Here is a 14,422-nt window from a genome sequence, read left to right as displayed (position 1 = left end):
ATCCCAGACATGGGTCAGCATTCCCATATCCTTTCAGAAACATCCATGTATCACAAGGTAACTGCTTTACAGGTAACAGGACTCACAGGTGAATTCTGAGGGGTGACTTGAAAAATCTGAGACAGCCAAATGTGATTCCTTCTGAGCCACAGTCAAAGCATGGAGAGCTTTAGTTGGCTCGTTTTGGGGTGGTTATTTGGGGTTTTATCATCATTAGTGAACACAACAGGTACTTGGATGTGCATGAAGGCAACAAAAAGCCTTTAAACATCTGCACTAAATTATCAGGTAAGGAGAAGGCAGCTATTTCCTCACAAATTCGTTACAGGAGACAGGTTTTTAACCACCAGTGAAGCTGAAAAAAATGGCTCTGATAATTCCCAAGTGCTCCATTGTCTGCTGAGGTGGCCTCAGAGGAGGTTCCTTACCTTTGTTTCTCCATTACTCCCATTTACATTTCCACCAAAACCTTCAGAGCTGGGCTTTGCAGAGCGTGGATCAAATGCCAGGTACCACCACACCACTCAACAGATTGTGTCACATCAAGGGACAAGATGATCATTTGGTTAAAATCCCAAATTATTTCTCAGTTGCAGACAGAAAAGATACCAGAGCAGAGAAAGGCACAGCTACTCCTCCTTTCCAGAGCAGATGCAGCTCCTTCAGAGGCTTCCACAAATAGCCAGGGATCAAAAGGCACCACGAGAACAGGCACCACAAAACACTGAGGCCTTTTTCTCCAGCAGGCATCGCTGCAGGAAGGGATGGGGGAAAAGAGAAATGGTGGAAAAGAGAAATGGTGGAATTCAAGGTCCTTAGGACAGCGAGGAGGGATCAGACCCCAAGGAGGTTACACTGGGAAAGAACCACAGACTGGTTTGGGATGGCAGGGACACCTCCCACTATCCCAGGTTGCTCCAACCTGGCCTTGGACACTTCCAGGGATCCAGGGGCAGACACAGCTTTTCTGGGCAACCTGTGCCAGGGCCTCCCCACCCTCACAGCCAGGAATTCCTTCCCAATATCCCATCTATCCCTGCCCTCTGGCAGTGGGAAGCCAATTCCCTTTGTCCTGTCCCTCCATCCCTTGTCCCCAGTCCCTCTCCAGCTCTCCTGGAGCCCCTTCAGGCCCTGGAAGGGGCTCTCAGCTCTCCCTGGAGCCTTCTCTTCTCCCAGCAATCCCTGTGCGTTCCTCCCAGGCCACTTGTCCCTGCTCCCACCCTCTGTGGACTTCCCTTTTGGCTTTGAGGTTGTCCAGGAGCTTCTGGTTCATCCATGCTGTTCCTCCACCCTGGTGTTTCTGCCTGACTTCCCCTTTGTTGGGATGCATTGCTGATATTCCACATGTACCCAAGAAACCCAAGTTCAATAACCCCTGGAAAATTCACACAGTCCAAATACAACCCCAAATATCCAAGAAATTAAACAGGAGGGAAGGGGATGAGCTTTTAAACCACCAGTGGGACAAACCAACAGCTCCCTGGAGCTGGTAAGCTGAGAATTCCTTAAAACCAAGGGAGTTTTAAGTTGCACAGGGATGGCAGTCCCTGCAGGACCGTGGGCAGGGTGACACCAGCTTCAGGTTACACTCGAAGCACCCGCAGTTCTCCAGCCATCCAGTAAAACACACACTGCTCAGCAGGGCCTGGACCAGCAGTTATGCAACAGCACAGCTCGTTAGTGCTCTCCAAACAGTTATAGTCCATGAGTTATTACGCTGCCCCTATCTTTGCAATATTAAAACTCTCAGTTCCTGATTAAAAAATGGTTGTAATTTTCTCCAGGATCTTCCTCAACGCAGAAATGCCACCACAGAGAGAGAGACAAGAGGGACTCCTTTTGGACACACTGATGCCCTTCAGACCTGCTCACCAATGGAAGCTGCAGCATAAACTCACGTGATGGGCAAATATTTCTGTTGCATTCAGTTCTGCCCATTCAATCAAAAAAAAAAATCCATTTATGAAGAAGTAGAGGTGTTCCTATGCAACAATTATTAATATTTGAATCTGTATCGTATTTTCTGCAAGCCACCCCAATATAGGTGATGTGTACATTAACTGGTGTGACCCAGAAACCAGAATTCCTCAAACCTGAGGTATTAGGGCTGACAAAACCCACCTGATAAAAGCAGATCAAAGGCAGTAAGAAACACACTTCCCCACACACAATAGCTCCATCTAATCCCCCAGCACAGAGCTCTCCCTGTCTTTTCAGCAAAGATTAGCATATTTAAAACTGCTACACTCTGTATAATCTTCAATCATTGAGGAGAGTAATTCAATTAAGGGGAGTGCTGGGGAAGTTGCTGGTGTAAGTTAAAAAAAATAAGGGATGGAAAGAGAGGAGGAGGAGAAGGTTCTCCTGGCTGGACACGGATGATGTTGCAGGCTCATGATGCATCCCCAGCACATGCGGCAGGGCTGGGCTGGGGAGGGGCTGGGGGACAAACCCTGGAGATTTTGGGGAGCAAGGAGCAGGGAAAATCAGCATCTTAGCACAGGAAAAAGAACCTGCAGCTAGTGGTGAACAGCAGGAGGAGGCAGGATCACTGCAGTCCACGGGAATACAGCACTGGACTCCCACAACATGGCTGAGGGGAGGGGAGAAAACCAGGCACTGCAACCCCACTCCAGACAGGAATAAAACACTCCCAAATCTGCCATGGAACGAGGCTGTACCACTGCAGACCCTGGAAGGAATTGCAGTGCAGATTTCCTTAGCCATAGCATTTGTTGGAGAGGCCGTGTACAGCTCTGGCTGCTGAGGCAGCTCACGGCCATGGCAGCCCTTTGTGACATTCCATTTGTCATCCTGGAGCCCTTGGATGTACACCGAGCAGGAGCACTCAGCCTCCCCAGCAGCAGCAGTGGGATACCTCTAATTCTGGCCTTCCAACAGGGCACACAAACCTTCCAGCCAAACAGGGAGCCAATGCACCAACCCAGAGCAACAGTTGTACAAAGATCCCCCTCAGATGCAAAACCTGCTTTTGTAAAAACTTTTATTCCTGCAATTCCCTCGCCCTTCCAAACAAAGGTGTGAGCACAGCCCACTCCAACTCCCTTTCTTGCAGCAGCAGAGATTCTTCTGCAATGATTTCCAAACATTATTTGGAATGGGAGCTATGCTCCCTCTGGGCAGGAAAAAAAATAAAAAATGGCAGGGAATGACATCATGGCAGAGACGTCTGAGGAGACTCAATTCAGGAAAAGCCATGTCTCCAGCACAGACTCATCCATGAGCTCCGTGCTGGAACGTGCCCACGCTGCAGCACCCACAGGATGCAGGGACACACTGAGCATGGAGCAGGCATGGAATCATCCATCCCCAGCATCCCAGACAAAGGCAGGACTGCAGCTGCTGGCCAGGCCCTGGATTCAAATCAGCTCCCACCCATCCCTAAGCCCCGGCAAAGGCAGCAGTTGCAGGGATGAATATCCACTCAGGAGCATCTTGCTCTGCTGTACCCACAGAATCCTTTCTCTCCTCCTTACATTTGATGTCATGATCAGGAATTATTTAAAACCTCCCAGTACAAACAAAGATGATGAGCTGAGAGGGGAAAAAATTCCTACAGGAAGGAGATATCTGACGTTATGTCTGCTGCAAGAGACAAGAAATGCACGTGTAAAAGAGCTGCTCAGATTTAAGAGCTGCACCAGGTGCCACAACCTTCCATGCAGGAAAAGCTTCGGGATACTGAAGCTCAGAAACACAGGAATACAAGCCAAACATTTTGCAAATGGATTGCTAATATTTAAAATTGCTGTTGTCAAATACCTGGGGAAAACAAACAAACAAACAAAAAAACCCCACAACAAACCAGCATTTTCTACACATGACCCTCTTCCAAAATCCTCATAAAATGGCTGGCCAAACATCACCTCAGCAAGTACATCAGGTGACTAACCCCCCGAAAAATAATAAATACCCAAGTTGCACCTGTGCTCTCCAAATTCCTGACACGAAAAAGAGCTGCTTCAACCCCAAAACCACAAAATAAAAAAGGATTAAAGACAGAGACTAAAGAAACCCACCGATGTATAGGTGAATAATTTCAATGACAGCCTTATCATCAAGCTCATCCACATGAGTGAGGAAATACCGAGATATAAGTCCTTTCCCCCCCTCAAAAAATAAAAAAAATCCAAGTATTTCATAATCTCTCACACAGAGACCAAAGGTGGCTGAGGGAGCAAATACCCCGCCCTGAGACAGAAATATTCTGCACCTCCTCATTATGTCAAAGATCGCTCAGTATCTGAGCAGGATTACACAAAGCAGCTGATAAAGGAGCTTTTTTGCTCTTTTCAGAAAACTCTTCCAAGGGAAAATGTGGAATGCAGTAATGGAGAGAGAGGCCTTCCGCTCAGGAAGGAGGAGACAGCGTTTAGGTTGGGTGGTTTTTTTTCATTCCAGAGACAGGCAAGAAAACCTCACTGGCTGAATTAAATATTCAGAGCGTTGCTCTGCCAAGACAGAACTCCATTATGGAAAAACGCTGTATTTACACGGAAAACAGCGAGGATTGAGGCTCCTACCCCCCAAAAACCAGAGGGGCCGGGATCAAATGAATCAGCAACTGTTCCTGAATCAGACAGGCTTTGGAGGGGGTGTGGGGGTGTTAAACCAGAGCTGAACACCTCAGGCTCCCAGGAGGGTAGGTGGGTGTCAGGGACCCCCAGGACGGAGGGTGGGTGGGTGCCAGGGAGGATGAGGAGGGTGATACTCTCAGACCCCCAGGAGGCTATGTGGGTGGATGGCAGTGAAAGGGACCCCCATGAGGGTGGGTGGGTGCCAGGGAAGGTGAGGAGGGTGATCCTCTCAGACCCCTATAGGGGTGGAAGGCAAAGTGAGGAGGGGGATCCTCTTAGACCCCAATAAGAGTATGTGGGTGGATGGGAGTGAAAGGGACCCCCACAAGGGTGGGTGGGTGTCAGGGTGGGTAAGGAGTGGGGTCCCTTTATGTCCCCACAAGGGTGGGTGGGTGTCAGGGTGGGTAAGGAGTGGGGTCCCTTTATGTCCCCACAGGGGTGGGTGGGTGTCAGGGAGGGTGACGAGTGAGGTCCCTTTATGCGCCCACAAGGGTGGGTGGGTGTCACGGAGGGTGACGAGTGGGGTTCCCTCCTGCTCCCCCGAGGTCGGGCGGGTGTCCGAAGGGATCCCCCCCTTTCCCGGCCCGAGGAGGGCGGTGACTCACCGCTCTGCTCGCCCAGGAACACCAGCTTGAATTTCCGCAGCGGGTTCCCGAAGTCCCCGCCCGACGACATGATGGAGGAGCCGCCGCCGCCCCGCGCTCGCTCCGCTCCCCGCGGCGGGACCCGCGACCGCTCCCGCTGCTTTCCGCCCTCCTCCTCCTCGTCCTCCTCCTCGTGCTGCCGCTCCCGGGCGAAGGCTGCGGAGCCCGGTGAGGTGCCGGTGTCTGTGTCTGTGTCTGTGTCGGTGCCGGTGTCGGTGCCGCCGCTCCCCCCCCCCGCGCTCCCGGAGCCGCCGCTCCGCCCGCCCCGCGCACGCGCCCTGGGAGCCTCCCGCCCTCACGGAGCGGGAATGGGGCGGGCTGGGAGGGACTTGAGGGATCGGCCCGTTCCAGCCCCCGTGCCGCCGGCAGGGACACCTTCCACCAGACCGGGTTGCTGCAACGTGGCCTTGGACACTTCCAGGGATGGGGCAGCCACAGTTTTTCTGGGAAAACCATTCCAGCCCCTCACCACCCTCACGGCCAAGAATTCCTTCCCAATATCCCATCTAACACTGTGCTTTGTCCATGTGAATCCATTTCCCTTGTCCTGTCCCTCCATCCCTTGTCCCCAGTCCCTCTCCAGCTCTCCTGGAGCCCCTTTAGGCCCTGGAAGGGGCTCTCAGGTCTCCCCAGACTCGTCTCCAGGTGAACATCCCCAGCGCTCCCAGCCTGTCCCAGAGCAGAGGGAATCCAGCCCTTGGAGCCCTTTTTGGGACAGATCTGGGCCATTTTGGTTGCTGTGGGAGCTCCCACCAGTTCTCCAGCTGCAATAAAACCCCTTTTCACCACGTCACCGAAACAGCCTCGGCATCAGTGCAGCACAAGGATGTGCCCAGCCCACACGGGCTCCAGGGAGGAACCAGCACAGTGCTTCAAACCAAAGGCTTAATCCCAAATGGATACAGATATTCCTCTCAGAGCATCTCCAGAGACCCTCGCTCCACGATGTCCCCAGCACATCCCTCAGAGAGGGTGACATTTTCCAGGAAGGTCAATGATTCCCACTCATCCTTTTGTAGGGGACCCTCCGCCTTGGGGCCAGCTCTCCCTTTATAGCTATTTTTTGCCCATTTCTCCCCATTTTGCCCTCAAGGTTCAGCGCATTAGGAGGTTCCCAGCTGCATCCTGGCCCTTCCTGGTTAAACCTTGGCTTTGGGGTGTCTCCTGTCAGTGCAGCCTTGCTCCCTCCTCTCCCACACTGGTGCAATCCTGTCCTGATTGAGACTCTCTGGCTGGAATGTGAACACAAAATGTGATTTTGGGGGTTTCCTGGGGCTTCACCTGCTGCTTCCACTGAATATCCCACTGAAACAAGAACATGCTGGATGACAGAGCCCCCCGGGGTCTGCAGCTCTTGCCCCATGGTCGTATTCATGTTGGTCCAAATCTCTTGCAATCTACTCAACAAGGTCCAAATAAAGCTCCACAGGGTATTTTCCACCTGGAATCGAGTAGGTTGTCCACCTTTTTTCCCATTTGGGGGATTGTTCCAGAGCCTCTCTGCTCTGATGGTCAGGGAAATGCTTGTTTAATCCCCTGCTTTGAAACCCTTTCTATTTTTGATTGTTTCATTTATACTCCCTTAACATGATTCACTGCTTCTCCAAGGTGTCGTTTTGCTTTTTTTTCCAGGCCTTGAACTGCCAGTGAACTAAAAGAGGAAAAAGTGTCTTTAACCAGGTGATTAAATTTGAACAAGTTTTAATGAAGATCTGAGCAGGAGCAAGAGCTCACATCCAGCTCCACACCCAGCACCTGGGAGCACATCCATAGCAGTTGTGTGGCTGCTCTCCTGCACCAAGGGGAATCCAGACTGTCAAAGACCTGCTTTAAATAATTTCAAATTTTAAATACATATATTATCCTTGTTTATGTGTCAGGATGGATTCTGGGATCTTTCCTGCAGATCCCATGGAAAACAATGGCTGAAGGCAGAGGAGGAGACACAGAAAAACAGAGGTTTTCTTCCACGGTGTGTTTAAACACTTTTGGATTGTTTTTGTCATGGGACAAGCCTGAAAAGAAGTGGAAACTTCCAGGTGCTGGATCTCAACTCTCCCAGGGCAGCTTTGCTCCTCCAGGTTGCTGCTTGAGGAGGGGCAGGTGCCAGAATTCCGGCTGTGTGGGCACATCCAGCTCTGTGGCAGGGAGAAACCTGCAGTGAGGCAGAAGAGGATGGATGAAACAATCCCTTTCTGCAGCCTGGGAAGCCTTTAAAAAAGTAGGAAAAGCTGCCTGGTGGTTTTTTTAGTGCATTACATAAAAAAGGAAATCATTGAGTCACCTCAGCTTCTCTTTCCAAATGTCACAGAAAGGTTGGGAGGTTGTGCTCCTGCAACAGGGATTCTGCTCCCTGGCTGTGAAACATCCAAAAGGCAAAGAAAGGCACATTCTAGTTGGAAATAAGGGCCATGTTCCCAACAGGGAGGCTGCTCAGCCACTACAACAAGCTGCCAAGAGCAGCACTATCTTTGTATCCAGGGAAAATCAAGAGCAGGAGAGATGAGAAAGATGCTGTCGTGGAGAGAGGAGTGATCTGCTTCCAGGAGGGGCAGAGGGAATTAAGGGGTGCAGCCCCATTCCATGGGCACTCAGCATTTGAGGGCATGGAATAAGGAGTCATCTTGGATGTGCTCTTAATGGTGGTGCTCATCACAACTTCCCCAAAAACACAGGCCCAGCCAGTCCCCTCCAGGCACAGCAGCCCCTCCTCAATTTCCTCTGGGGATTCAAAGCTCCTGGGAGGAGAAGCCCAGGTTTTCTGGAATGGGAGTGCCGGCCTTAACCCAGATCTGCCTCCTTCCTCGAGCATTCCCCTTGCCTGGGGCTTGCCAGGTGGGATCAAAGGGCAGGACAACATCCACGTGGGCCCTTCTGTCACGGGCCGGGAGCACCAGGGAAACACAGCTTGGAGCTGGGAATCTGTGTCCTTGAGTTGTGGAGGAGGGAGCAAAGGTGAGGTGAGTTCCCTCTGCCCCCTCCACGTTCCCTCCAGGAAACAAAGGCACTAGGAGACTTGCCACGTGGATGAACTCAGATGAACTGGAGGGAGAAAGTCCACCAGGAGCCCTGACAGCTCCAGCCAAGAACAATTGGAGAGGGAATGAGTCCTCACACAAAATTCCAGCTGATCCACCCAGGAGGAACAGATCTGAGATGGGGGCTCTGGAGCATCGGCCATGGAAGGAGGGGGAAAAGCGGGGCTAGGCAGGAGAGAAGGGAGCAGGGAAGAGCCTGGGAGAAAGGATGGTTTGTGTGGAAGAGGCAGGAGGAAGCAGTTTGGCATGGGATGGGTTTTCCTGACACAACTCCAGGCTGTCCAGGCTTGGGGGGGCTCCAAGGACCGCACAACGTCCATCTCTTCCCAGGCAGACCCCCGTGCCCTCCTTCTCTCTCGCCGCTGGGAAATCAGGGAGGAGGTCCCTCCCAGCCCAACTTTCCTCCACTCAGGATTTAGTCATTCTAAAGACATAAATAAAGAAATAAAAATAAAGGACGAAGTAAATGGCCGCCGCGACGCCACACTCAAGATGGCCGCCAGACCAACACTCAAGATGGCCGCCAGACCCACACTCAAGATGGCCTCCCCAGGGGCGGGGTCGGACACCATACTCGGCACCGCCACGTGGCCACGCCACACTCAACAAGGCCGCCACGCCACACTCAACATGGCCGTCGCACCGTGATGGACGCGACGAGAGGCCAATCAGCGGGCGAGGAGCGGGCGGAAGGCGGGCCGTAGCCGGCGAGACGCGCGGTGATTGACGTAGGGCGGGGCGCGCTGTGCAGCTGCTGCCGCCAGGCGGCGCTGCCTGGTGTGTGCGGGGACGGAGGGATGCGGTGTCCGCCATTACCACCTGGACCCCCGCACCCTGCCCGCCGCCTCTCGCAGGGCGCCGGGGCCCCGCCAGCATGGCGTGTTGTCCAGAAACTTCCCCCTTTGTGAGGCCTCGGCGGGCGGAACGCAGGGCTGCCCGAAAATTGGAATTGTCGATGGGCGGAACGCGAGGCGGGAGCCGCGGGGCGGGGGGGACCCGGTCTTGGCGTACCAGGGCCCAGTGGGGAAACGGTTTGAGCGACGGACCGCGGATGGGATGATGGCGGCGGTGCCGAAGGTACGGGGATCGGGAATGGGAACGGGAGTAGGGGACACACAGGGAAGGGATGGGCCTGGGAGCCTGTTCAGTGCCCCATCACCCTCTGAAGGAACAACCTTTCCCTGATATCCAGCCTAACCCTGCCCTGACACAGCTCCAGACGTTCCTTGGCTCCTGTCCCTGCTGTAATCTGGGGGTGTTGGTGACAATTCCCTGAGGATCTGCCACTCTCTTTGTGTTTCGGCCATTCCAGGTGCTGTGCTGGGAGAAGGGAGCGATGCTCAGGCAGCTATTTGCCCTTAGCAGGTGAGTGCCTGAAACCAGGGAGTAAAACACAATAACAGGCATTAAAGCACCCCAAAAATGGCCAAAGGAGATTTGCCACATATTTTTCCATGGGAGGAAATTACAGCCTTTAATAATTATCTTGTTTCTTACAGAGCTTTTAATCATTGTCTTGTTTCCTCCAGAGCAGCAACACCCAGAGAAAACCATCTGTGTGCTGCAGGTAAAGTCTGTTGTTAATCCAAATAAGTGGAGAATTTGTGTTTCCTTTTAATTTTAGGGGTTTTTTTAGCCAATTTTGGGCTGGTTAAATAACCTGAGCTGATGCTCTTCCATATGTTCTTTCCTAACATTTTCTTCTTTTTTTTGTAACATTTTCCTGGTCTCCCAAACTACCCACAGCCTCTTTTATTGTTTCTTGTTGTTTCCTTGAGAGTTCACCTGAGAAGTGAATATTTTTAATCTCTTCCTTCCTTATTTGTGGCTGCCCACACCGAGCTGTGAGTTGGGACAGGAGTTCTGCTTCCATTTCCAGGTGCTGCTCTCCTGAGTTGCCACAGATCCTACAGATCCCGTCCTACTCATGGAATTGGGAGGTATAAATACCTGCTCCCACCAGAGGTAGGCAGAAGGAATTATTTTATGAATTCCATGGCTGATAAATCACATCCAGAGGGAATAATGGCATCGTTTCCTGCTGCTTCTCTTGGAGAAAAGTGTTATGTGACATTCCTGGAGGGACAGGACAAGGGGCATGGGTTTAGATGGGATATTGGGAAGGAATTCTTCCCTATGAGGGTGGTGAGGGGCTGGGATGAAATTCCCAGAGAAGCTGTGGCTGCCCCATCCCTGGGAGTGCCCAAGGCCAGGTTGGAGCACCCTGGATAGCAGAAGGTTGGGAATGGCACTGGATGAGCTTTAAAATGCCTTCCAACCCAAACCACTCCATGATTCCATGAAGTTCCCCCACTCACAGCCTTCATTTTGTCCAGCACATTCCTGTGGAAATTCCCTTGGGAGGAAGAAATTTCCTCCTCCTGCTGAATTTCACACCTGAATTACTGTGAGCAGGTCCTGTTTTCATGTCACCTTTTGACATTCCCTGGAAAGACAATCACTTTTTGTGGAAGGAGGAAACACCACCAAGCCAGCTGCCTTGTGGACAGGACCTGAAAGAAAAAGGAGTTGTACTCCTGCTGTTTCTACTCCCCCTTTTTTGTTTTTTTTTTTTTTTTTTTTTTTTTTACCTCTGGGAGAAATTAATTTTCTCTGGAAGAAATTAAAAATACGGACGTGTTTTCTTTGGGGTATTTTTCCTGTGGTGCTGCCATCCAAGAACTGAGCTGAGAAGAACTGTCAGGATAATGCCATCCCAGTTTTTAGGCAGGGAGAGGGAGCACAGATGGGCTGGGATGTGGCTGACAAACCCCTGTCAGAGGAGAAGCCCCACGGGAAACCTGGCGGGGTTTTATTTCCAGCGTCGCTCAAACTCCCTGTTTTATTTTATTTTGGAAAACAGACTCCAAAGAAGAAAAAGGACAGAGTGCAGATGAAGGAGATCAATCCTGGCACTGAGTTTGAATATGGAGATGTCAACATCCAGATGACTTCCTATGACATGTGCCTGGTGGAGCACTTTGCCCAGTATGTCCACAGGCTCTGCAACAGGCTCTCCATCAAGGTCAACGAGAGGTAAGGGACACCTTGGAGACCAGGGCACCATCCAGTCCTTCTGATGCCCATGTGGATGTAAATCCAAACCTCTCCTCTGCCCAGGATTATGAGGAAGGTTCAAGTGGGCTTGTTCCAGCAAGGAAAAAATACCTGGCTCCATCTCATTCCTTTGCTTTAAGCTTGGGATTTAATGCCTGAGGGATCCAGTCTGTGCAGGAATTTTGGTTATCCACCTCAGTGCTGAAGTGCTCCCAAGGAGCTGCAGGCACTGGGAGAAGCCCTGAGTTGCCATGAGGGAATGAAAACAGTGGTGGATTCTCCAAAACATGGATTTTCAGTTCTGCCCTCTGAGCTTGGACCTGGCTCAGTGTGTCCAGAAAGGAAGGATTTGCCCTTGGAGTGAAAATTTTAGTGGAAAAGGTGGGCAGAAGGATGTAATTGGTGCTGTGGAAATGGGGATAGGGATGCTGAGGTCTCTGGAATCCTGCTGGGAGCAGGGTCTGCTCCACTGCCCAGTCGTATTCCTGTTAAATTTGAAGGGAGAACAATGTCTTTGGAGTGGTGCTTTGCAGCAGCAGTTTTTAGCTCTGTCCCTGATGACAAAATAAGTCAGAACTGTTGCTTTCCTTCAACTACAAAGAATGTAAAATGTCTCAGGCTGGTGTTTGGAGCCAGTCCAGGTTTTTCCTGGCAGCAGGTGCTCCAAGCTTCTCCTTCATCCCCCTCCCATAAACCCCTGGCCTCTGCCAGTGCTTCCTTTGCAGGACACACTGTTTGCAGAATTAATTCCTCATGGAAAGTTCATCTCCTTGGATGGTTGATCCGTCCCTGTAGAGCACTGGGAATGTCCTTAGGACAGGGAATGTCCTGCCTGTCCTAAGCTCTGCCCTCTGGCTCCCCCAGCTATGCCATGCCCACCAAAACCAACGAGGTGCTGTTCCTGGAAGAGAAAGGATCCAAGATGCAGCTGGATGCAGTCCTTACCACCCACCAGAGGGTTGTCCAGGTAGGAACTGCTGTTTCCTGATATTCCTGTGGTTCTCCTGCAGCACAGGCTCTCCAAACCCCTCCACAGTTGGAGCTGAAAGGTGTAATTTGGGCATAAAGCCTTAATTTGATCTCTTATTGAAAGTTCCCCCCAAAGTGGAAGTAGGAAGAGGTTTCCCGGCTTTATGTATTTTCAGGCACCACATTTATTATCTATTTTCTGCAGAATGCTCCATACAAGAGGTAGAAAAGCCATGTTTAAGGATGGATGATTGGAAAAATTCCATGAAATTTAAAAATACCATTAGGAACAGCTTCAAAAGACCCCAGAGCCCCTTCCAGGGCCTAAAGGGGCTCCAGGAGAGCTGGAGAGGGACTGGGGACAAGGGATGGAGGGACAGGACAAGGGGGAATGGATTCACATGGACAAAGCACAGGGTTAGATGGGATATTGGGAAGGAATTCTTCCCTGTGAGGGGGGTGAGGCCCTGGAATGGTTTTCCCAGAGAAGCTGTGGCTGCCCCTGGATCCCTGGAAGTGTCCAAGGCCAGGTTGGAGCAACCTGGGCTAGTGGAAGGTGTCCCTGCCCGTGGCAGAGGTGGAATGGGATGATGTTTAATGTCCCTTCCAACCCAAACTGTGCTGGGATGGTTGTCCTGGAGCTGTGTCATTCCTTCCCTCAGATCAGTGGTTTGAGTTCCACATTTGCTCCAATACTCCTGGAGGTTATCCAGAGTAACCAGCCCGAGGGGGTCCATCTCCTCATCAAACAGGTATGTTTGCATTTCCCAGTGCCCTTCCTTTCAGGAAGCAGAGATGATCCATGTCAGGAATTTCCTTTGAGGATCCAGACCTGGCCCTTTGGCTGCTCCTGCTCTGGGCTTAGGGTATCCAGGATCTCCCAGAGCCAGGCCCTCCCTTCTCCATGAAAATCCACTGCTTCCAATTCCTGAGGAGCGTTTCCTTCCCCATTTAGCCTCCTCTAATTGGTGCCACTTCCCAGCCAGTCCCACAGATCCACAGGAGACGGCAGGTTGCAGGTTCCTTTCCTTTGCTGCCACACATTGCCCGTGAGTCCAAAGGGCATGTTTCACTCCAGCAATGCTCCACCACTTGTCCTGGAATCCCCAGGAGCTTCATGGAGCAGTTGGGAGCAAAGCTGAGACAGGAAACCCAAACGCTGTGCCCTGTTTTGATGGAATTCGCTCTGGAGTTGGGGGTTAAACTTGGGTTTTGTGAGAAGCCCAACAGTTTTCCAGCACTGAGTGACTTCCCACTCCCAGGGCATTTCAGCCTTTAGTTTTTCCTGTTAATCCTGATTTCCTTGGATGGTTTTCCCTCCCTCCACAGCACACAGAAGCCGACTTCAAGAGCAGATTGAAGGCTCGGCCAGAGCTGGAAGAGCTGCTGGCACAGATAGGCTGAGTGAGGAAAACTGCTCCATCCAGGGGCTGCTCCAGCCTCCAGAGGGGGATTCCATGAGCACTGTGCTGAGAACTCGGTGAATTGGAAGAATTCCCACTGTTGGTTGTCTCAATAAAGATGAATAATGTGTTTATACCTGACTGGTTTGTACTGGGAGCAATGGAATTCCACACTATGGAATGTGGCTTTACATTCCTTCAGTTCTTCCTTATTCTTTTATTCCTGTCCTGCTTTTGACAGGTGGGAATTTCTGCAGAAATCTCTGCAGGTGAATAATGCTGTGCTGCAACAATCCCAGAAATTCTGTTCTAAGCAGATTTGGTGGATTCCAAGAGAAAACTATTCCAAACTGGTTTGTTTGGAAGCTTTTTTCCCCACTTTTTAAGGACCTTCCACTAAACACAGGAAAAGTAACTCATTAACGCTCTCCCCCAAACTGGGGCTGTCCAGCTTGTGCTCCTGATCCTGCTGCAATTTTGGGGAACCCAGCACCCACCTTTCTGGGAAACAGTCTGGGAAGTTCCTTCTGGCAAAAGCCAGGGATGTCCTTCCCTTTCCAGCCTCCAAAAGGCAATTTTGCTTTGTTTCTCTTGCCTTATTTGCCAGGAAGTGGTAGACAGAGGAGGATCCTTTTTTCCCCCGCTCCTAATTATCCTGGGGCTTCCCTGGAGATAAATCCCATCCCCAAAATCCCATTCGGTGGGACAGGAGG

General features: G+C 51.3%; 2 protein-coding genes across 3 annotated transcripts in view; one reads left to right on the top strand and one right to left on the bottom strand.

Annotated features, from left to right (window-relative positions):
* RAB6A (RAB6A, member RAS oncogene family) overlaps positions 1 to 5,477 on the bottom strand; it is a 43,054-nt gene extending 37,577 nt beyond the window's left edge. Inside the window, exon 1 of one of the 2 annotated variants that reach the window (XM_027715393.2) lies at positions 5,204 to 5,477. In XM_027715393.2, coding sequence (XP_027571194.1) covers positions 5,204 to 5,273 — 70 coding nt within the window. In that variant the 5' untranslated portion in view covers positions 5,274 to 5,477. The remainder of the gene's footprint in view (positions 1 to 5,203) is intronic. The other variant, XM_027715394.2, reaches the window with a different exon arrangement.
* Positions 5,478 to 9,073: 3,596 nt separating this feature from the next.
* On the top strand, positions 9,074 to 13,843 carry MRPL48 (mitochondrial ribosomal protein L48). The gene is made up of 8 exons (XM_027715392.2): positions 9,074 to 9,357; positions 9,593 to 9,645; positions 9,810 to 9,847; positions 10,160 to 10,245; positions 11,144 to 11,316; positions 12,202 to 12,304; positions 12,969 to 13,058; positions 13,636 to 13,843. Exons 1-8 carry the CDS (start codon positions 9,337 to 9,339, stop codon positions 13,708 to 13,710), a joined length of 639 nt encoding a protein of 212 aa, XP_027571193.1. The 5' UTR covers positions 9,074 to 9,336; the 3' UTR covers positions 13,711 to 13,843.
* The last annotated feature ends 579 nt before the right edge of the window (positions 13,844 to 14,422 follow it).

The sequence above is a fragment of the Pipra filicauda genome, unplaced genomic scaffold (assembly GCF_003945595.2).
Source record: "Pipra filicauda isolate LSUMZ 115617 unplaced genomic scaffold, ASM394559v2 scaffold81_size6448238_pilon, whole genome shotgun sequence".
NCBI lineage: Eukaryota > Metazoa > Chordata > Aves > Passeriformes > Pipridae > Pipra > Pipra filicauda.
Note: the sequence above shows the minus strand (reverse complement) of the source record. Positions and strands in the feature narration are given on the sequence as shown.